Source organism: Poecilia reticulata, linkage group LG4 (genome assembly GCF_000633615.1).
Source record: "Poecilia reticulata strain Guanapo linkage group LG4, Guppy_female_1.0+MT, whole genome shotgun sequence".
Classification (NCBI taxonomy): Eukaryota; Metazoa; Chordata; class Actinopteri; order Cyprinodontiformes; family Poeciliidae; genus Poecilia; species Poecilia reticulata.
In genome coordinates, this window is record NC_024334.1 from 27581676 (window position 1) to 27606139 (window position 24464).

General features: G+C 37.5%; 1 protein-coding gene across 1 annotated transcript in view; it reads right to left on the minus strand.

Moving 5' to 3' along the window:
* Positions 1-1549: 1549 nt before the first annotated feature.
* The window catches only part of pex5la (peroxisomal biogenesis factor 5-like a), an 83761-nt gene continuing 60846 nt past the window's right edge, over positions 1550-24464 (minus strand). Inside the window, exons 9-15 of the mRNA XM_017304271.1 lie at positions 18049-18165; positions 16360-16503; positions 14056-14126; positions 12040-12258; positions 10145-10310; positions 5146-5303; positions 1550-2818 (exon numbers count right to left, since the gene is read on the minus strand). Coding sequence (XP_017159760.1) covers positions 2617-2818; positions 5146-5303; positions 10145-10310; positions 12040-12258; positions 14056-14126; positions 16360-16503; positions 18049-18165 — 1077 coding nt within the window. The 3' untranslated portion in view covers positions 1550-2616. The remainder of the gene's footprint in view (positions 2819-5145; positions 5304-10144; positions 10311-12039; positions 12259-14055; positions 14127-16359; positions 16504-18048; positions 18166-24464) is intronic.

Genomic DNA, 24464 nt, shown 5'->3' on the forward strand with positions numbered 1-24464 from the left:
CCACGATTTGAACATCTCATGGGGAATTATTTGACCCAGCTGCAAAACAATTCAGACACCTGAAAACACATTGGCCGGAAAGGGAGAGCATTGATCGGAAAAGCAGCCATGGTGACCAGAGGAGATTCACCGCTCAGATTGGAGACTCTATTCATACGTTGCACTGGTCTTTGTGARGAAGTGGCAACAAGCCAGTTGCAMTGAAAGAAAGACTTAAGATCAAGATATGTTGATGCTTCTTCAGAGTAATAGGAGCCTAAATACAAKACAATCATAAAAAAATRACAAAACTGCAAGACCTACCACCAAAGATACCATGGAATGATTTGCTAAGAGCATTTATGAATTAGAATGTCCCTGWCAAAGTCTGTGCCTGCATCATCAACTGAGGCATGACTTAAAAAATTGCTGCTGACGACCCGACTAATTAGCAACTTTTCAAAGCTGGTAAAGAAAAGCCCAAAAGACTTGCAACTGCAATCTTTGTAAAAACGGATTTTTTACTGAAATTACTTCTGGGGCCTGAGGACAAATGCATGTTGCACTTTTTTTCATTTGAATTTGTAAAAAAATATCAGTTTTCTTTCTCTTCAAAACGATACACAATTTTGTTTGCATATAAGCAAATGTTTGTGGCTGTAATGTGACAAGTGTGGAAACTCAAAGAGAAAAGTGAGCTGACAGAAGAAAAAKAAAATGTCTACAGCTGTGAATTTGGTGTGTGCAGCTGCAGCCACAGATGCATTATTACGTCGCAGATTCATACAGTGTCAATGCCGCACTTCAGCTGGTTTCTGTTTGTTCTCCCCCAGCCGCCTGATAAAACACTCCTCCTAACACAGAGTGTGTCATCCCAGCTGCCCTGTTAGGAAGATGAATGGTTCTGGTTCTGGTCTCTGGTTCCTGCTGATAGCATTCATTCAAAACACAGAATCAACACTTCCCTTTGCTCCACTGAGGCAGATGAGGACAAACATGAAACATGACCTTTTGCATAGGAGCCGACAATAAGAAGAAGGAAAAAAAAAAGCTTTCTGCAGCACACCCGGACTGTGGACACGACCGATAAACACCAAAGTGAGCTGTACTGCACAGCAGATAATCTATCATTCACTCCGCCGCTGCTGCCGCACGGCGTTAAACTCACAGTGACTTTCAAACTGTGACTAGAAGGAGGCTGACAAATGAAAATCATAAATATTTAGAGGTGCTGCAAAGGGTTTATCTTAAGCAGGAGCATCAGTGCATTTTATACTGTATAACGATCTTCTGAATAGCATTTATTTATTTATAAAATYTGTTTTTACTTTTATAGGAAATGTGTGCAACTCTAAGCAAGCCTCTATAAATATTGAAADCATGCATGATGGCTGAGGRTAACTGATTTAATTAAATGAATGAGCTTCGCTGCCGGAGAAGGAGCAGCAAAGATACAAATGACTACATTAAGGAAATTCATCAAGCTGCTGTCTTGGGTCCTGGCTTGCAAATACACATCTTTTAATCTAATGTTAGTATGYTGTATTGAAATGAATACAGTCAGCATAAATAAAAATTAGGCGGTTTTCTTTGTAGGGGCCTCTGAGATGAGACGTTTTTACAAATACAACCACTTTTCCCTCTAAGAAAGGTAAAAAAAACACGATTCAAATCAATACTACCCTCTCACTGTGTGCATTCCTCCAGCCAGTCAGCATTAAAGCAACAAATATTACACACGAGCTGCATAAATATATAAACAACTGAACTGAGATTAGCGGATCAGAAGTCGTACAGGTTCTAAGAACAGCACTTACGTTAAGAAATTTAAACTGGTCTGAAAATGGCTTCGATATATTTTGTTCCTTGTCACCATAAAAATAGTGTAAATAAATAACGTTGGACGCATGCATCTCAGTAAGGCTTTACAACCTGGGTTGCGCATTCCATAGAGGAAGTCATCTAAAAGTGCAAAGGGAAAACTTCTATAAGTATGTTAATCTCTCCATTTCTGAAAATGTTTATTGTGTTTTTTTGTTTTGTTTTGTTTTTTTGATGCAGAGTAATAAGTCTCCATTGACAGAGGGGGAGATGAAGCCAGGAAGACAATATAGAGCTCCGGGGTTACAAGGTGCAGCCTTTATTGTTCGGCTCACTGGATCCATCCGTCAGAGAGAGGGAGAGGCAGTCCTGAGTCAACACATCTTCCTCTCAAAACCTCATCTTTTCTGCTGCAAATGGCTTGTGAGGGTTCCTCTGTGGGAGTTTTAAATCTGGCTGTCACTCCTGGCTCACCTCTGTTCCACTGCATGAGTCAGTTTTTAATTGATGCATCCTCTAAGGCATTGCTCATACAATCTTCGCCCGTCCTTGTGCTCTTTAGGGAAATCACAAATTGCAGTGCAAATTCCATCGCTAAGCAGTCCATCCGAACCCCTGGAAGAAGCGGCCCTCYGAACTGCTCTCAAGAAATTTAGGGCAAGAAGGACATGACAGGGTTTGACCTTTTCAGTTCATTTTGATATGCAGAAACTAAACACACACGCCGGTGTGTTAACTCAAACCGTGTGCACTTTGGGCTTTTGGCTTCTGGCCAGAGATCAGAGAACAAATGACAGAGCGCACTCCGTCGATTACTCAAAAGTCCAAGTTAAAGGCCCTCATCAGGAGATCCAGATCGCCAATGTTTGCGGCCTGGAAGAGTTCGGGTTGGTCCATCATAGATAAAGCTATCCTCAGAGCTGCCCAGATGTTGCCAGACATCACCTGATGGGACTGCTGACCGCTCTGGCTTTTCCTCTGGAGACTTAAAGCCGTCAGGAAGTTACTGGCTGCCTCTCTGGGGAAACAAAACGGACAAGTCACTTMGTGCAGTGTAAACTGTCAGAGTTTATGTCTGGTTTGTTRCATTTTCTGAAAAAGTTAGAAATAAATGTCCAAAATTTAAACATCCTATTGTTTAAATAGGATGTGATCTCTAGCTTGTCACACTAGCATGATCAAAAGCAGGTCTCTGAGATTAGTTACMTGAATAACCATATATGGTGCCTTGCATAAAATATTAATTTGCCTTAAAATTTTCCACATTTTGTACAAATATAAATGTAAAAGTTTGTATTCAACCCTCTTTCTTCTAACAGYCTGTCATATAACAGAATCAGCTGCTACCTTTAAAATTCACMTTATTTCATCTCTGCATAAATAGTTCTGAGAAGATCTCAGAAATTTGTTTGGGAATTTTTTGTTAACAGTTTCACAAAGATCAAGAACTACAGAAGCAGTTYTAGGTAAAACTCATGGATCAATGGAAAGAAAAAAACACATCGTTGAAACAAAGCAACACAAAGTCTTGTTTTTGTTTTGCAACAAGAAGCTGCTCCATTCACTTGAGATCAAAAGTTTATTTTCCGGTCCAAGGTAATCTTGAGCACACCATTCCCACAATGCAACATAGCAGAGGTGGCGTCATGCTATGGGACTGCTATTCTTCAGCAGGAGCATAGAAGCTGGACAACATCGGTAGATCCTCAACTTTCAGAAGGAGCTGCAGCAGAATAAGTTTGACCCAGCTGTATTTGTGTCTTGGCTTGGCCCAGACAAAGGTCAGAACTTACTCTTTTCTCTAAGTTGAGAAAAGAGTAAGCTAATCTCATTAAATAGATCATAATGAGCAAGATCTATTTGTCAAAGTAGGATGAGCAAAATCACTGTCTAGACATGGAAACCTTGGAGGGAAATACAGCAGTAAACCTTACAACTGTAGATGCAGTAAAATATTATTTAGTTACATAAAACAACAATAAAACACATTGAAGTCTGACAGAAATCAAAGGAAATCAATGATTTTGCGAGGCTGTGCATACAAACTGAYGTACCAGTTGTTTTGTTCCAGACAGGATTATGTAGACAGCATGACGTTCGCTTTTCTCCACATTTATACGTTTCTGTTGCTCTGTGCTGGTATTTTATTTGTCATTTTAATTCTGTTTTTATCTATGTCTTAATATTAACAGGAGAAAAAAAAGTTCAGACCTTAATATATACAAACTGTCAGAGGTTTAGCACTGCAGCTTAACTCCATTTCTAAAACTGGCCATTTGTTGGTGTACTGGGATTAATCAGATTTGAACAACCCATATTAAAATACATATAACTCAGCTCAGTGATGGACAAAAGACCTAAACTCTGGTTGTTATCGATGGCTTAAGCAGACTCTCAACCTTTGTAAGAGTGTTATTTGCAGCTTCGCACCATGAAGATAAATTGCTCTCAAAGTGCTAAAGGTCACTGCTTCTCCTCACCAAGCCAAGTGTTTGACTTTTTTCTTTGCTATAATCCTGGAAACAGTTTGTTCAGCTCCTGCCTGACTGCTTGGCGACTAACTGTGCTGCTCGTTTCTAACAAAAATAAATAAGAACAGTAATCATACTAAAGACAATCAACTATTTAGTAGCTAAATCTAAGTTGTGGTTAATCAAATGTGTTTTACAGCTTCTCAAAAGATACTATTTTTTTTCTATGGCTGAAATTTGGTTCCACATTACAAGAGCATTAAATTTTCATCCATGAGAATGGTTCCTCATTTTTAGTCAGTTGTGTATGTCTCTACGTCAAAACTATAAAACACTCATTGCTTTCAGGAATTAAAATATGGCTGACTGAACCTTTCTGCTGTTATTGAAAGAAATTTAACGTTTTGGAGAGATGTCACTGGAATATCCATTAAATACTCAGAGACGATCAATATAGTATCATCATGGTATAATTTATGACAGCAAGGTTTGTAGAAGTTACCTTATCAAACACTGTCAAAGCTTGTTGTCATAATTAAGATGTTTAATGCTGGTATTTGCAGGCTAATTTATCTGTAGTTGATTGACAATTTGTGATCCTGCATCTTGGAAGAAACGTTTATCCATACTTTTTACATTTTGTTATTGTAAATCTTCTTAATTTGTCTGGAAAAAGTGTTTAAGAATGTAGACATTTAGCCAATTAGACATTGAGAAAAAAGTAAGATTATCTCCAAGGAGCAAACATGAGAAAAGTGTAATCGGATGTCATTCTTACATTTCTTCTGGGTTCTGCTGCATGTTGTATGTGCTCCACTGCATAAAACCAGGACATGTTCATTTGTTCTCTGTCACACAGCCTGAGGTGACTCACCTGTGGGCCCCCAGGTTGATGCAGCTGATGCCCAGGTTGTAGCGGGACCTGATGAACCCTGGATGCAGCTCGAGGGCTCGCGTGTAAGCCTCCACCGCCTCTTCGCTCCGGTCTCCGTTCGCTAATGTGGCTCCAAGGCGATTCCACAGCAAATAGTCCTGCGATGGAGGAAGAGCACTGAGGTGATGAAAAAATACTCAAATATATTTTATTCTTTTAATTTTGAACTATGTTTTTGGACGATTATTAAATCACTAATACCCCACCCCATTTTTTTCTTTTTTTTTTACATTAGTTTAGTAGTTGAAGTAGTTTTTGTTGTCTCAAGTATTCATGGGTGGTTGTTCATTTTGATGTCTGCAGAACAAATTACTGTTTTATCAACAATTATGATCAGTTTTCCACAAGCGCCCAACAACAAGAACCTATTTTGAACAACTGTGCACAGATTTTGGATACAAAAGTAGTCCGACAAGGTTAGTTTAATGAAAGCAGAGTTACATCACGCTGGACGTCCTTGTCGCTGTTTCCCACCTGCAGGCTCACAGGCTCATTCAGAGGTCAGTGGTCTGGTACAGAACTGGGGTCCTTCATCTCTGGCTAAGCCAAGCAGCAGGCTATAATTATCCGCCTTTTGTTTTCAGTGCTGTTTTCTTTGTCTTTTCAGCGGGGGAGCAGAAATTAGCAAGTCAAATATGGGAGACTGGATTTAACAATAATAGTCATGCCGGCCTGAGAAAGGGAAGGGTGGAGATTGACCGATCTGTCTGATGCAGACGGAGGAAAAAAGTTTGTAAATGCAGTCGATTTTGAATACATTTTTTTTCCACATATATTTACTTTGTGCTGAAAAGAATATGCATTTATGTTAGCATTTATTGTAGGGCGATTATACACTACGTCTTGATCTTGAATAAAAATCTATATCTATCTTCAATCAGCTTCAAGGTTTTTCAGGGTCAGAATGTTTTTGATGTTTGCACACATTTACTCCCCCTGGTAAGATTGTTTGCATTTATTTTACTCATGTTAGCTTATGAATCTCTTACATCTCTGAATCTGCTCTCAGAATCTGAACTGACTGTAAAGTATTCATGTAGATGCATATAAATCCGTTTTTCTTGTGCTTTATTCTGGGAATCTCTAGTCTGAAACCATTTTCAAACATGCATTTATTTGAGAGAATCTCGCTGCATTGGTCCATGCAGACTTCATTTCTGCGGGAGCTGAGATGAAAGTCCGATTGATGGATCCATATTTGATCAGCTCTTCTGATGATCCTGCAGACTGCATTATTAATTGAATAAATAGGACTCTAACGATGCAGCGCAGCCCAATGGGAAACACAGAATGTATCAAAATTATTCAAACTGTTTGATAACTAGAATCAATGATTGAACTGAAATGATTTTTTTGTAAAGTGTTTTGATTCTGACAGTCTGCTCCAGGGCAACTGAGGCTACGATCCAGTAGCTCAACAACATTAGCAGGTGAATGGGTGAATGGATGCATGAATGAATGAATGAATGAATGAATGAATGAATGAATGAATGAATGAATGAATGAATGAATGAATGAATGAATGAATGAGTGAAAGTAGTGTAAAGTGCTTTGGAGTCCTTGGACTTTATAAAACGCTATACAAATGAAGGCCATTTACCATTCAGATATCGTGTCTGTTGACACAAATCTGAGAACATGAGCATGATGGAAAGGGAGCCAAGTTTTTAGGCACAAGGTAAAATAAAACTGTTTAAATTGTGAAAAAAAACAAACACTATTGGGTAGTAAGACTTTGATTTTGGTAATGCACACTTAAAACTTCTGCTTTAAATGCTGATTGTGAATCTTTATGTCAGAAAAAGACAGATTTTAGTTCTTTGCTTGTGCCGACTAGATGTTCTGCCTTAAGCCTTAACAGAATCATATTATGGCCATTTGCATTTGTCCTCCTGATTACATATTTTGTAAAATTCTCTTTTGCTGCAATTGCAGCTACAAATGTGTCTCTATTGCTGATTTACCTTCGGAGACTGACATTTTAACTATGCTTCTTCGCCACATAGATTAAACTCCGTCAGATTGGATGTGAGTATCCGCAAACATCACTTTTCAAATATTGTGCTCAGATTCTTGATTTTATTTTGACCTAGACTTTGATTAAGACAATTTAACATATTTATTTATTTATTTATTTTGGACAGACAAGAGTAAAAGCAAGCAAGAAAAATAAAACAAATTATTGTGCCCAATTGGCATGCAATTTTACATTATCTGTTCGAAAAGTAGTAGGTAGAAGATACAAGATCTTATGATTTCCTGCCCCTCTCATTCTCATAACATATAAACATTTAAATCTCCAAACACCAAATTATTTCCACATTTCATGACACTTAAATATCACAGTCTCATCTTTAGATGTAAAATTATTTATACATTTTTTTTATATCATCAATAGCATTTTTGGTCTTTAAAAATGCTATTGATGAATATACTTTAATCAAAACAATTAACCAGAAGCTCTGACTGTAAAATTGGTGTTTTTATTCTTCTATGTAAATATCCTTCACTTCCAGTTTTAAGTCTTTTGCAGCACCAAACAGGATTTCTTCCCAAAAAAATGAACAACTCTGAGCAGTTTCCCTGCTGCTGAAGAAAAATATCCCCACTGCCATGTTTTACTGTTTGCTTCAGGTAATTTGCAGCATTCTTTTTCTGCCTCAAAAAAGGTGAAAAGGCAACATTTTGCTTGTCCAAAGAGCCTTTTTCCACATGTTTGCTGTTTTTCCTCAATGGCTTGTTCACAATCCAAATGGGTCTACTAGTGGCTTTCCTTTGACAATACGTTTTTTTCTTGTCACTCTTTAGTAAATGCCACATTTGTGGAGTGCACACTGAGAGAACAATAGTTATCTTGTCAACAGATTCTCCCACCTGAGCTTAAGACCTCTGCAGCTCCTCCAGATTTACCATGAACGGATTTTCTCACGAATGCTCTCCTTTCCCACTCTGTCAGTGATTTTTATTTTTATTTTCTTTAGAGGTAAACTCTTTTTTGTGGACAGAACATAACAAAATGTATAGACAATTTATTGTACTATAGTTTTGAGATTTAACACACAAAAAAAGCACATTTCAATTAAATCTATGAAATGAAATGTTTACTGTTAAAGAAGACCATCAGAAGATTATAGTCACAATCTCATGCCAACATGACTCAGAGATACCTCTGGCTCTTAGCCTGATTACTTTCAGCTGCAAAACTGTGTAAGAGACAGTTCACTAAATGTGCACTAATTTACTCATCCGTGGCGCATCAACAAAACCTCTTTGTACGTAGAAGACCGGACAGGGCTATCAGTTTATATCAAGTTCTACAGACATATTTTTTTTCTTTAAAACTGCACATTGTGTGAAATCACACTGCCTATGTAGATTTAATCCAGCTCAATGTTAGATAACCTTTTTTTTTTTTTTTACAGCTTTTGCGGTGTTTGTATCTCACTCAATACACTCCTTAGGTTGCTCCATCTGGAGTCTCTGAAGCTGCAGGCAATTTCATCTCCTTTTTGCTAGGTAGATTTTACTGTGCACAGAGGAACAAACGTCAGAACTATTTTGGACAAACTGCTGAAGAAAGATATCAGAACCACCCAGCGAGTACAAAGACTCCTTTCCTCAGACACCGCAGTATGTGCTCCAGCTTATTCAAATGCAGCTCCACATCCAGCCAACGACGTAACTTTGAGCTACACATATTCTGAAATGTACAAGTTCTGGTATAAAAAAGTCAAATCAAGCAACAAGTAGAAATGTGTTTATAAAGTCAGGAACTGCTTGCCAAAGTGTTATTTTAATTACTGCAAGCTGTATTTTGGTCTCCTTTCTTAGACATTTACTTGGTTTTTGAATTAAAAACGGAAATTTAAGAGAAGAAAAGAAATGCCAACAGTAAAGCAGCAAACAGTGTGAAAACACTGTAGTTAGTTGCTCCTTTTCATAATTATTTTCACACTACATGGATAAAATCTCCCGAAAACCTCAATATGAGCCATTTATTCCAGAAATGTTGAAATATGAACTAGAGTTGAACTTTGTGTCCCTTTATCTTCTACCTACTGTCAACAGAAACTTTATCCCATAAGTATTGGTCAATATTGTTGTTTTATGTTATAAAAGCAGCTCCAGACAAAATAAAGAAACCACTTAAAATGACCAGTTTCTCTGATTTTACTTTTTATAGGTATATGTTTGAGTAAAAGGAACATTATTCTTTTATTTTATAAATTACGGAAATGTAATTTATAAAATTTATAAAACGAAATTCCATCCGTCCGTCCGTCCGTCCGTCCGTCCGTCCGTCCGTCCGTCCGTCCGTCCGTCCGTCCGTCCGTCCGTCCGTCCNGTCCGTCCGTCCGTCCGTCCGTCCGTCCGTCCGTCCGTCCGTCCATCCGTCCATCCATCCATCCATCCATCCATTTTCTTTACACCCTTGTCCCTTAGTGGGGTCAGGAGGGTTAACTCCAGCTAACGTTCCGGGCGAGAGGCGGGGTCACCCTGGACAGGTCGTCAGTCTGTCGCAGTCTCCGAAATACCAAGCAAAAATTTAGTATTTATTAGCAGAAAATGAGAAATGGTCAAAATAACGAAAAAGATGCAGTGCTTTCAGACCTCAAATAATGCAAAGAAGACAAGTTCATATTCATTTAGAAACAACAATACTAATGTTTTAACTCAGGATGAGTTCAGAAATCAACTGGTGGAATAATGATGAGGTTTTCAGTGGGGTTCAGTGCAGTGGGCTCTTTAATTTTTCCCAGAGCTGTAAATATATGTTTAAATATAATAAAACAATAAAAAAAATGTAATGTAACATTTAACTGGTGCAGTGAAAATATGCCTTTCAGGCGACAACAAGCAAAGGACATTTTGAGATCATGCCTCAATCTGATATTTTCTATCAGATTGAGCGAGAGAAAGCCTCGGAGGGGTTTCCTACCTCAGGCCGGACTGACAGGGCCGTATTGAAAGCCTCTACAGCTTTGTTGAACTCTCCGCTGAGGTTGTAGAGGACCCCAAGGCCTGTCTGTAAATCCGGGTCAACGCTGTCCGAGTTGTTCTGAGCTGCTTCCAGGAAGAGCTCCTTGACCTCTGGCAGCAGTGAGCTGAGAACACACACGAGCAGAAACACACACACACACGCACGCACACACGCGCATGCACACACACGCACACATACAGGGATCAGGAGTAGTGTGACTTAGAGCTGCAGCTGCTGAGTGAGCGCTGTGAAGTCTGTAAAGCTCTGCTGTACAATGTGGGAACTTTCATTCATAAACCGATAAATTTAATAGGAACAACTAAAAGCACAACTTGTCATTATTATTATTATTATTATTATTATTATTATTATTATTATTATTATTATTATTATTATTATTATTATTATTATTGTTGGGCAGCACAGTGGCGCAGTTGGTAGAGCTGTTGCCTTGTAGCAAGAAGGTTCTGGGTTTGATTCCCGGCACCGGTCGTTCTGCATGGAGTTTACATGTTCTCCCTGTGCATGTGTGGGTTTTCTCCAGGTACTCCGGTTTCCTCCCACAGTCCAAAAACATGACTGTCAGGTTAATTAGCCTCTCCAAATTGTCCCTAGGTGTGAATGTGTGTGTGCATGGTTGTGTGTCCTGTGTGTCCTGTGTGTCTCTGTGTTGCCCTGCGACAGACTGGTGACCTGTCCAGGGTGTACCCCGCCTCTCGCCCGGTGCGCTAGCTGGAGATGGGCACCAGCAACCCTCCCGACCCCACTGAGGGACAAGGGTGTAAGAAAATGGATGAATTATTATTATTATTATTATTATTTTTACAGTTGGACTCTGAGGCATCGAATCAAGATGATATTCTGACTGAGGCATGATCTGTAAATACAGGTGAGGCCACTGGGAGACGTAAACCAACTCATTCTCTCACACCTGTTTATAGAAGCTGTCTGCACACATAGCTGCTGGATTTTATACACATCTGGCCATGGAGGTGAACTAAAATGTTTAATTTATCAGCCTGGATATCTTGGAACATTTGAAAACAAATGCTTTTTAAAAAGCTGGACTGAGCCTTGCCTTAATCATTGTTGCAGTTTTTGATGTTTTTCACAAGTTCTGCTGTTTTCTTTATGAATTTAGACTGGTCAAAAATAAACAGCAATTAAGAAAAGGGACAGGCTTATTCCAAGATCTGAGAAGCAGTAATTTTCTGTGAAATATGGTTACATTTAAAACCGTTCATTTCTATAATAACCAAACAGAAAACCCCGACATAAACCTAAACAAATAAAAGTTCTGAAATGTGAAAAAGTATGATTAAAAAGGTTGATCCTCACATTGATATTCAGCACTGTTTTGCCTATTAAAACTAGAAAACTAAAAATGTGCAGATAATTATATTATTGATCACAGCAGATTGTTAGTCATTCTCTTTTTGCCGTTTCCTCAGTGATGTGAGGATTCTCAACTTTACATATTTATATCTGCTTCTGTAATTGCTTCGATATGTCTAAATATTTTAATTGAATAAAGTGAATCAATATTTATTATTTCATAAATATGTTAATTTATTCATGCATTAATTGTTTATTAATCCTGAAGCTAATTAGAAGATAAATCAATAAGACATTAGGCCAACTATTTTTCTTTTACACAATAAACAACAAGCGGGGGAAATAAGGTCCTCATTTAAATAAGTAAATTAGGAATAGAATAAAGAAAAAAGACAATTTAAAAAAAATGAAACTCTCCTCAGAGCTATTTAGCCAACAAAGAAAGACCATAGTATCAAAGAGTGCTGCTGCCTGTCACTTTTAGGACTATCCATGTTGGATCAGGTCAGGTTCTCTACCTTTCGTGTCGGCCCGCGTTGAGAGCGTAAGACATTCTGCGCTGAGAGTTGGGGGAGCCTATCAGATGGGTCTTGGCCTTCAGCAGGTTCTTGTACTTGGGATTGTGTTTCAACCAGCGGAGCAGGGCCTCACAGGCGTCATGACGCATGCCAGTGTTGGTCAGGCTCACGGCCAGAGCCATGAGGGCCGGTAGGTTGTTAGGGTGGAGCTCCAGACACCTGGACAGAGACAAGAAGAGCGGGTGTAAAGTGGGACTTCAAAGAGAAATTTAGATGTGACAAGCATTAATTGGGACCGGTTGAAGCAGAAGCACATCAGGCCTGGATGAGCTGCGACTCTTTTTGCCCTGCATTCTCCACAGAGGAGCAGGTTTTTCATGCTGCCCACACCTGCTTGATTTGAATTAACTTTGCATTTATGCAAACTCTCATTTGGTGATGTTGCAGGAGATAGGAAGTGTCTCTGCTGTGGTTACTGCAGGTATATCTTCAAACTGCATCACTGAAGAGCTATTGTTGGTTTTGTAAGAGGAAAGGAAAGTGGACCATAGAGTTGGAAGAAGGACTTGGATTAGTTAAGAGACTAGGTGAGAGGCCAAAACAAGATTTGGCTTTCATCAACATTCAAGCCTGATTTGCTGCAGTTTATCTGCCAACTTCCTTAAAACCATCATAATCCCAGACCAACTAAATTATTCCAGCCTCCTGCTGGGAACTGTTCATGGCTAAGCTTGCACACATGCAATGTTTGAATTCAAAAAACACTCAAAGAAATGTGTTTTTTTTTTTTTTTGAAGAAAAGAAAAAGCTAGGTCTGTGTGTTTCTTCACACTTTTTATGGTTTGTTAAGGACAGAAATGCTTGTCATGTCTGGGAATTAATCATTCATGTTTTAACTTATTTAGCTACGCACAGCAAGTGCTTGTGTTGTGCAGAACTTTAATGATTAAAAACTAAAAACTATTCAGACTGTAAGTTTTTGTAATTAGATGCAAAATAGCAACGTGATGGCTGCCAGTTGATAAAGATCAGTGTAGCAACAGCAGGATTAATGCCAGAAAAAAAAAAAATCTAATCTCACTTCAGACCAAACTACTCCTCACAGATGGAGTGATTACATAACAATCAAAGTCAATACGAAGCCAGCAAGCAACCTGAAATTTGAAAGGTGCTCATTTGCAAGGAAGACTATTTTAGAGGCAGAAAAATAACTATAGATCTGCTTTCTAATCAGTTCAGTTTGAACCTAAATGATCTGCTCATCTGACAAAAAAGTAAATTGATAAAATACTTGGAAAATATGGATTATTTCTCTTCAGCAGCATCTTTACTTCACTTGTCAGTGTTCAAACTCTGGGAAAGGTGCAATTTCTGACTTCGGCAGAGTTGTGAATGAAATTGGGCCACCTCCTATTGAGGAATCCAGTCAGAGCCCCGACTTTTGCAATCAAAGTCTAAGCAGGGTTCCTCTAGTTTAAGAATAGGAAAAAATTACATAAATGGTTCTTCCAATATGGTTTAAGGCAATTCAGTAGAAACTAGTGGAGGCCTTATGCTTTTTAGCACTGTGGCTACACATCCATTTCTTACTAAGATATTCACATATACTTTCTTACATTTTGTCATGTTACAACCTCATCTTTCATTGTATTTATTGTAGGTGGCTCTATTCGGTGTTGTCTCAGGTAGGCTGAGTACAAATGCACGTCATAGTTTTCTGAGTATTATTTGGAAAACATATTTCATCTTTCCATCTGTGTGCTTATTTGTGTTGGTCTATCACATAAAATATCAAGAAAATACATTAAATGTATAGTTGAAATGTGACAGAATGTAAAAAAACCCATCCAATTTATGGTGCTTTGCAAAGGTCTTGGTGCCCATTTATCTCTAACTCCAGTTGTATGTGCATAAACTGTCAGAAAGCTTGTATAAACCTCTAAGCAAATATGAAATCAGGTTCTTCTGTTATTTTTAGATTTTAAATCAGAACCGAACTCAGATGCTTCTCATTACCTTTGGAGGGAGACAATTGCCGCCTGCTCATTTTCATTTTCTGCCTGTGTTGTCCCTAAGACTTGCCAGGCCTGTAGGGAAACAGAGAATACAGACATCAGTAAATAGCAGGAAGGAAAAACCACAGTGTGTCTTCTCAGGGGGGGTCAAACACAGAAGGAATAAAAAACAGAGATCTGTCACACAGCGACTGATGCTGGCCCTGCAGATCAACTGGCTTACATGAGCTGCGAGCTTATCAACGACCACAGCTGAGCATTTTGTTCCTCTTAGTTGAAGAAATGTACCTTTAATTTATTTGTTTGATTATTTTAGCTTCCCAAGTCCATTCCCCCATCTCATTTGGGTAATTAATTGTTTAAAATCTTGATTAGGTAAATGCCTATAAGCCAATTAAATCTTTTTGTGAACGTTTTTAACCATGTAGGTAATAAAAGCAATTACACAAGCACCAAATCTTCAGTGGATCAAAGATAAGAATCTTTGTCCTTTGAATGATGGATCCTAATTTTCTCAGTTCAGAAATAATTTTGCCTTGTTGCCTGTTTTTTTTTTTCTCCCAAATGTGATGAACAAAAAGCAGACATCACATTTACTTTAACAAACTACAAGATGTGGAAAATGGTGTAATAGCAAAACCAGAGCAAATACATTTAATCAAACTGCTCAAATTAACCAAAGGATGCCTTAAATTTGAACTAAGAAGAATGAAAAGTAATTGATTACTTCAAAACTTATAGAGAAACAAACCAGAAGTGCAAAAAATGCCATGAATGCAAAAATCTGATGACAGTTTGTGTTTCAGGAAACTGTAAAGATAAATAAGATGATTTGCATTCAGTGTCTATATCTACCTTGGAAAAATAAAGCACTTTGGTATTACAGCTGTACATACAAATTGCTGTGTTGGCAGTTTTCTTTTACCGAGGCCTAATGTTTGCAAAGTCAAGGAAGAGAGCCAGCCAAATTAATCAGCCATAGACCGACAGATGAGATCAGCTTTGGCTTCTAACTCCCTAAGAAATATGAGTATAATAACTTCTTAGGCAAATTTCAGGGATTGTATATGATCCTATATAGCTAAACAGGACTTGTACCAGTTCCTGAAGAGCTGAGGTAGTAACTCATTTTACAAGAAAACTTTATTCTGCTCTTTAATTTAGCAACAAGAAAAAGATTTAACGTTCAAAGATAAGTTTGAGGGTTTTTTTATTTTTTATATATGTCTGACTAAAATTGCTCATTTTCGTATGACCTCAGTGATTTTGTCAGGGCGGAAACTAAACCCTTCAACAGCAGCACTAATTTTATTTCCATTTAAATGTCTTGTCTTCCAGAAACAGGTTCATGTTCTTTACTGTTCTCATATTTTTAAAGGAGAAATGGTTAATAACTACAATGCCTTGCAAACATATTCACACCCTTTGAATGTTTTCGCACTTTGTCACATGAGTGGGATTTTATGTGACAGACATAATCAAAACACAAACACACAGAGACTGCAGATGATTGCTAAGTAGTAAGAAAATGACTAAACATGTTTAACAAACTGGAATCTAAAAACTATAACTTAATGGTACGTTCATTAACTTATTTTGAAGGTAATCTCTGACGATGCCGTTTTGCTTGACTCTTGGAAACGACAAAATTATTTCTGAATGATTCACGGTGGGGCAATAAGCCACTAAGCACCCTATGAGGAATTTGGGAATCGTATTAGTTCCATACACCCCAGGATAATCCTCTCCTTGGAGTAACGGGCACATTTCTGCACGTTCCAGGGGACTCTGAAAGCACTCTGTGTGACGGCTTTGCTCTTTGAGCTTGCAAAGAGGTCACTCTTTTAGTAAAAAGAGGAAGATTTAAAAATATACTAGAATGAGCTATTATTCAGCTCGTTGAGCAAATGGAAGCCCTGATGAGGAGCAAGTTGTGAGCTACAGTAAATACTCCTGCTGCAGGCAATCAGCGTCAGGCCTGTGGATGCTGTCTGCTAAATCAGCTTCACACAGCCTGTGGTCAGGCAGGCGCTCTTTCTATGCAGCTTCTCACCGCATGAGGTGGAGAAGGTGGGGTTGGACTGTGATTAAGGTACGCAGCTTATCCAGGTGCTGGCTGCAGTGTTTCTCGCAATCAGTGCAATAAATGTTCCCTCCTTCTCCGATAAAAATGCATGCGTAAATATGAACGCATGCATATGGTTAACTTTGGTAGTCAAATAGGGCAAAGAGCAAACAAACCACATACCAAGGTGTGTGTGTGTGCGCGCGTGTGTGTATTGTATTGTGTGCTAAATGAATTCACCTCTGAATCCTGAGGGTCCTGCAAGACGGCTGCTTCGAGCAAAAGCACAGCGTTTGGCAAGTCTCCCTCGCGAGATTTCTTCAGTCCCTCCTCAAATGCATTAGGCAAGTCCTTATAAGGATTATCTGTGTGGAAGTAGTAACCCTGTCATCAGAGGAGAAAACAACAAAAACAGGGGCAGAGGCAATGTCAGTTTTTCCCCTTCACATGAAAATGCACACCAATGCAGCGATCCTGTGCTGTTGATTTTTAAGTAAAGCTCCAACAGGAGGCATTGATTTTTCCCCCACCCTTTCTGCTTCACATCAAACCCGTGAGGAGCTCCTTTGGGTTCGACTGTTCTCTTCAAATGTTAAACCTTGCATTTTTTATTTTTATTTTTTCAACTTGGATGAACCTACTCTTTTACATGCATTTGTCCTTGATGACTTTGAAACTGCTTTTTCTGTAAGATCTGACTTTGTGCTGGGAATCACAAGGCCCATAATGCTAATCTGATGGGGTTTGCTTTTATGAGAAGGTCAGTTTATGGTTGAATGGTTCAGGAATACTCTGGTGTACAGGAGGTGCTTTTACATATAAATTCCAAAGTAATAAAATAAATTATATATTTGGCACGCAAAAAAAGAAATTGATATTCTTTTGTGTCAATATTGCATGACTATATAAAGAGTTTATTTCCAAAACATTGAAAATGTTTCTGATATTTTTAGAGCCTTTGGCAACATAAAATTGAGGATTGTTATTTTATTTTTAAGCCTTTGGCAAGTCCAAAGGCTGCTGTAATACCTATGCCTTGACTTTTGAGTTTCAAAAGTCGGACAAAAAAATAGTCAAAATCTTATAGAGAAATGATCATGTACATGTAATCACTTATACAGAAAGCAAAACAAAACAATGAATAAACAGGTTTGTGTTTCTATACTGACTGAAATGTTTGAATCATTTATTAATCACACCATTTGACAAAGGTTTACTGTAGTTTTACTGGAATTATTTCGAATCACCTGTGCCACAGAGCATCAGACAACAATTTAGGAGCCCATAAATAAACCGTAACACCTGATTTGTTAAACTGAACGGCGACTCGTCTGCTTGGATGTAGATGCTTTGGCCTCCATTAGCAATGCTGCAAATATGTTACTGTGCTGCTACAGAAAGTTATGAAAAAAACTTTTATTATTTCATTTTTAAATTACGTATAAAATTAAAAACGTAAATAATTATCAATAAATGACTAATTTCGGTATTGCACTGTGGCTCAATAGGCTCTTAATATGCATTAAATTAAAATCCTAATGTCAGAACTTCGTGCAACTCTTAGTAAATAATGCATTGCTTACTGTAGGTGTGCTGTGACTACATGACATGAATCGTTTTAAGACACCAAATCAGAACAGATTTAATCTCAAGGCAGTTTGCAAACATACAAATTACACATTTATTTACATGCATCTCAGTTTAACCCTGAGTAAAACACAAAGTGGTTTAATTTGACTCATAATGTCAACAGGTTAAAAATTGTCTTATGGAAGGAGAGCTGATTTTATTGAGTTATTACCAACAATGTCTCCTTCTGATTAAACATGTGGCTGCAGTGGAAATGGATGATCGTTTTAAATGTCTTCTGCACATTTTCTTCGCCATCTGGAGAGACTCCTGCACACGGATGCTGTAAAACATTCTGACCTTTTCATGTGGAGATACAGATGAGGGTATTTGTGCCTGCTCGTTTTCTGTCAGCCAGTTTCGTCGGGCCAGTTCTTCCCACTCTGCCTGCATCTTGTCCCAGAACTCTGTATCCGACTGCAGACATCATAGAGAGGAAGCAGTGGAGGATTACGGTTGGTTAGATGGGGAGAGAGTGCAAGGTGACAGCGGGGAATGACTGATTAGTGTGCTGTAAAACGAATGCTCCTGTTAGGCTTTCCATCACCTGGAAATGTCACATTTGTCAAGATTAGCGAGTCTTTGTAATTTATGGACTTCGCCCTCCTTCTGACTTATAATTATATGTCAAAAAAGTTTGYTAACCGAAAACAAAGATGTGGATGAAAAAATAATCAAGTCCTGTAGTAATTGAGCAGCAGATAAAATAAAAAAAAGGTTATTTAATAAAATAAAACACAATATATCGAAAGTATATTAATGTGTTACAATGATGYCCTTAAAATATATAATGTAATGTAATTAAGCTCTATAATCATATTCTTATTATAGAATGAAATATAGTTTTAAAATATCTTAATTGCAAATGTGAAAGCATCCCAACCCAGGACTTTACAGTCTCTATCAGCTTGACATTTGAACTGTTATTTGCTGGCATTTAATTAGCTGCTAACAGAGCTGAGGTTCTCTCTAGATGGGCAGCCTGTCAGTTTAAGATGCCAAATCACTTTCTGCATTCACGTTTCATCTTTATGTTTGGCAGAGAAGCAAATCCTGGACCTTTGAGAAAGATGAGCCTTTTCTTCATAAGCCCTCGTCTTAAAAAGCCTCTGTTTGAAACTTCAATATGAGACATAAATGAATTGTTTTCAGTTTGAATCCGTTATTTCCATGTATTATATTCTGAAATCTTTCCATTTGTACCCGGTATGAGTTTTAGACTGATTCAGTAAACATCAGCGTTAAGAACGAAGGCTGTGTTTAATTTTATATAATTAATAGCAGACTTCATTGTAATTTAAATACTCTTTAAATGCATAATAGTACTTTGAATTGAACATATTTAACCTACTTAATGTGAATTTGTCTATGTCTATAACCAGTAAGCCGAAAAACCTTACTGTAATAWTTTCCAAACTCAAAGCAGGTATTGTTAGAGGAATGTTTCTCTGAAGGAACATCGACTCCGATCCAAACCGGCATCGGATGAGCATGAATCAGGTTTTTTGTGTTTATGCATTTGAACATTTCTTAATGAGTGGTCCCCTCTCTTTTTGTGCATATTGCTGCCACTACWGATGCTTTTGCTGGCAATGAATAGCCACAGCTTTTTCTCTTCCATCTGGCTGGTTCCATGATTTTCGGATGTCTTCCTGTCAGAAAGGAGAGCGAACCGGGAAGAATGAAGCCAAGCAGAGCAGAACAGCCTTGTGTGACTGACTGACTAAAGCCTGGACTCCATCAGTACATGACGGATCAAAATACAGTCACTGTGTGTGCACTGATGCTGCAGATGGGCATAAAATACCAATTTATATATTTACACGGTAAGAAGACAGGAGTTGAGGTGAGATGACATTAAATCCTCCACATGATTGATAGTGATGGTGTTTACCTTACTTTGATTTTAACATCTTTTGCAATTTGAGAAACTGAAATAAATAAAGTTAAAGTTTATTCCATATCTTTATTCACTAAATATTTCATTCTGAGTATTGTTGCAGTGTGTAAAATGTGAGTTGTCCTTTAAAGCAGATTTGTTTTAGTGCTTTGGTGGAACCATCACACATCGCATCTCATTTGTTTCTGATTGCTCTTAATCTCCGTCCTGATGCCTGTTTTAATGATTTTCATGCAGCAGCCATTATCATTTTCATAATGCTTCCTTAATGCTTTTCATTATTCCTTACAGCGYCGTGGGCCCGTGTTTGGACTGTGACTTAGTTCATCGTCTCATTACTTGTATCTTGTCAATCTACTCTTCCTCTAATCACATCGTATGATGAGATGCATGTTTAAAATGGAGTGAGTGTGCGAGCATGTTTTTATTACAAATATGTTTCCTTATATTGCTGTGATGTTGTTTTTAACACTGGTGCTGACAGTTTCATTAAGGGAAACAGAGCATAAACACAGTGAGAAAATTTAAATCCGGTGTCTTACTGGAAGGAGCCCATAGCTCTGGCTTTTAATCTGAGCCGCTCTGAAGGAGCTCCCAGCCAATAAACATGTCACAACTGGTTAGAAATTAATTGGTAATACCTACATCATGWTTAGTGTGGCTTAATCTGCATAGGACAGACAGCGGGGATATACAGTATGCAGCCAAAGCAGATTCGCACTCTAGTGACAACAACTGCAATCCATGTCAGGTGCAGAGAAACTATTTATTATTCTAAATTTAAAAATAAAATATAATCAGACCAATAAAAATATTCTATAATCCAGAAATGTGAGTTTAATRAAAACTATCATTCTTATTAGTTTAAAGGCTATTTTCAAAATGTACTTTTAAAATAAGAATTGAGTCTCATCAGAAAGAATAATGTAAATCATTGAATATGACTACATATCTTCAAACTAATTTAARTGCACAGGGTGTTAAAAGATTTGCATGACCACATACAGTGGTCACATTATTAGAATACTATTGTGGAGATTTTTCCAGTAATCTTATCCTTTTACTTTCATTAAAATATCAATGCATAAACCCAGCACTGCAAAGCGACCCCTGTTTTTGCCTCATTAAGCATTGCTCCCCATTCGTATACTGTACTCCCAAAAGGAATTGAATAAAAAGCTTTGTTAGAGYACAAATGAGCCTTTTCACCATCCACATTAATTTGGTCCAAGAGATAAAACCTAACATTCTGCAAAGCCAGCTGTCATATATAAACTTTATGTTCACCAGCTGCCAGACAAGCCCMAAAAAAAACCCCAACAAAAAACGGTGTATAAAGAAACTTCACAAAGAAAGAACCTCAGCAACATAAAGTAAAAATAGAAAACTGCTGTTCATTCAAAGTGCGGTTTCTTTATTCTGACAGGRAAGAAGACTTGGAGACATGGGAGACTTTTAATAGTAATCTTGTTTTGATAAACACACAATTATTGTTAAAGAATTAATGAACATTTGCACATATTGTAACTCCTCATATATGAATCAATCCGGATAWACATATCAGCTCAGGATTTGTTAAGATTCATGAAAATCCCACTAGAAAAAGTGTTTATTTGGCATGCAACTGTGTTATGCGAGGTAGCCTAAACATTTTAACATTAAACATCAATGTTAATTATTTTGAACTGAGTCAGAGTCTCTGGAGTCAAGCAAGTARTTCCTCGAGGTTACTTATCCATATTTTGCCCAGGGAGCATACTTAAGAAAAAAAGGGAAAGTCTCATTATTTACTGGTGACACTGCAGCCTCCTGATGGGGAAAAAAGTCCTTTTTATCTGCAGCGCAGGCCTGGCCTGGCCTTTTAATGTTAATGAGCTACCCGCTGCTRTGCTGCACAAGGCAAGTCCTTGGTCAGCAGGACAAAAATAGGAAGCTGGAGTCCTGATAATGTCACTCAGAGGAGAATAAAACATCTCCTAGGACAAAATACTACAAAGCCATTAAAGAAGGGAATAATAAAACTTTGGAAATGTCTTTCAGGAGCTGACTGTGTGCTTCTGTTGTGGACCGTCATAAAACCGTTGTAAAATGTTGTAAAATCAACCAAAACGTCAATCAATGTCTGATCTTTTATTCTCAAAGACTTGGAAATTATTCCCAAAGATAAATGGTCAAATATCAAYGAAAACATGCAAAAAATTGGTAAGTATAAGAAGAACAAATAATTTTTCTACACGACTGATTAGGGCTTAATTTAATTGTTTACAAGCTGGTTTTAATGGCTGTTTGCTTATTAGGAAGCGTTTTCATTAGTTCCAAATTACAAAATATGTATTTTGAAATTATAGTTTCTATTCTATTCTATTCTATTCTATTCTATTCTATTCTATTCTATTCTATTCTATTCTGTTTTTGAATATTATGTAATAGGTTTTTCACGGTTCTCTTTCATAAAATTGCCTGCATACAAATAAAACAGTTTGCAACAATAGTGCAATAATATGACGGATGACAAAGAAGAAAATGAAGGTCAGATGAGATGACAGACAAATAAGAAAACATTAAAGACTCTGAAACGCTGCAGATCCTTCATACAAAAGAAGAGATACAGTCTTTAAAAAACTGTATTTTTTCTGCAATCCCAAACTGTTTGTTTTTGACAATGTTCCAAATAACAAAAGTAAATCTATCCTGTTGTCATTTTATACAAAAAAGGACTTACGATCACCTTTCTCTCATTTTATCACCGGTGTGGGAGTATTTTTAATTCTCCCTCAGCGTTCTTCAAAGTCATGCTTTTACTGTTTCAGTGGTTCCATGAAAGTATTTCACTGTCACCACCTTATTTAAAATGCACAGCCATTGGCCTTCTTTAAATATCTCCTCATCACCTTCCTGGAACAGGAATTCAAAGCTGAGCCCAATCTCTTGGATCACCACCCTTTCTCCTCCCTTYTCCATTGATTTTTATGTATAAAGACATAAAACCTTACAGTTTCTTATCAGGGACGACTCTGTAAGACGGAGCTAATACTTCTGAGAATAATTMTTTGTCTGCTGCCTATCTGGGCTCTAATTTCCTTATGTTTGTCTAGCTCTTCTAGACCAATGGATTAAAGTGAAAAGCTCAGCGCTGATTTAATATTCTCTGAGTTATCTCTTCTAGGATTCCTAGATGAATGTGAAAGGGCGTGAGTGTGCACTGCCATTTAAATTGGAGTTATGTGATGTGGGCTTTGGGCACTTCCAACGAAAGYAGAAACATTAAGCCTCCACGCAGCACAACTTATCCACAGAGGAAGCTGAGGCTGAAGGATACAGTTACAAGTCGATGTGCCAGGCTGAGTGGTTGTTGAGGAGCATTTTGTGATGTCATAGCTCACCTGCCATGTGTGTTGTTTTTGTGGATAGTTTTTGTCTTTTGTCGTGAGACATCATTGCTACGTTTGAAAAGGGATTTCGTTCTTGGTTCTTTTGGACTATTTTCTCCTCTCTCTATCCCCTTCCTGTCTGATTACTGCTACATAAAGGCCACTAGAGCCAAAAAAAAAAAGAGCAAAAAGAACTGGACAAAAATTTAAAGTACTACTGTTTCATGTAATTTATAAAAGAATTTTGTAAAATTATGAGCAGATTCCTGATCTCAGAATAATAAAATCAAAAAGGAGTCAAATAAATCACATCACTACACTAACAAATTCAGTCAGTGATTTTCACAAACCAGGCACAAACACATAAAAAACCCACATTCCTATACAGCTGAAAATATTTGCTGTTAATTTTCCTCAACACAACTATTGGATCCTCATAGTTAAAGAGTTTCTCTCAGATTCATCAGAACTCATCGAATTTACTATCTATTCAGCTCCCTGTGGTTACTGAGATGTCTGATTGAAAATGACAAACGTATTTACTTTCTTAGCGTTAGCTGGTGAAATCATGGATATATTTCTGGGTCAGTAATCTCATGAAGTTTAGGGGGAGGATTTAGCATTACTGTCAGCTTTCGCCACAGGGGAAAGAACAATCTAAGAGGTAGAAACAGGATCATTTGTCCCTGATAAGAAGACTGGTGTAAAAGGCTGGAAGAGTTGAAAAGGCATTAGCGGGAAGATTTCCACAGGACCAACAGACGATATGTAGTTTTATTAGTTAATATTTTTCAAAGATCCTCTTACAGAAACTCTACAGAGATTCTCTTTGGTTTTCTAATAAGGTAAATAATAAATATGCTTCAGATTTTTAAGATGTCTATGTGTGAGTTCATTAAAAATGTAACTAGAAGAGAGTGACAATTTTCAGCTGCTGGGTTGATCAACACCTGACTGTGTTCTGGTCCAAGAAGCTCTGTTTCATTAATTATACCTGGTTGCAAGAATGTCTCACCTCATAAAAGTTTTGCTTTATAATAAATAAAAATGTAATAAATAAGTTAGATTTCACTGTCATAACAGTGACATTTTACAACTTTTAACACCAAATAAATAAAGGCTTCTGTGATTGTTTTTATAAAGCTATTTTTAAATAAATTATTACACTTTAGAATTTTCTTTAAATACTCTAAATAGGCTATCACATGGGGTCATAACTGTGTGTACGTTTCCAAAGTTGGCAGTCTTGTTGAAATTTTACATTTTTAAGAGAAAATTCCATATTTGACCACTAGTTGGAATCAGAATAATGCAGGAGTCGAAACTTTGGAGCTGAATTTTGTTACATTACAGGATAAAAATTAAATATATTAGCTCAACATTTAATGGTCTTGAAAAACCATCCATATATATCAAACAATGCACATTAAAAAATTTAATTTGTT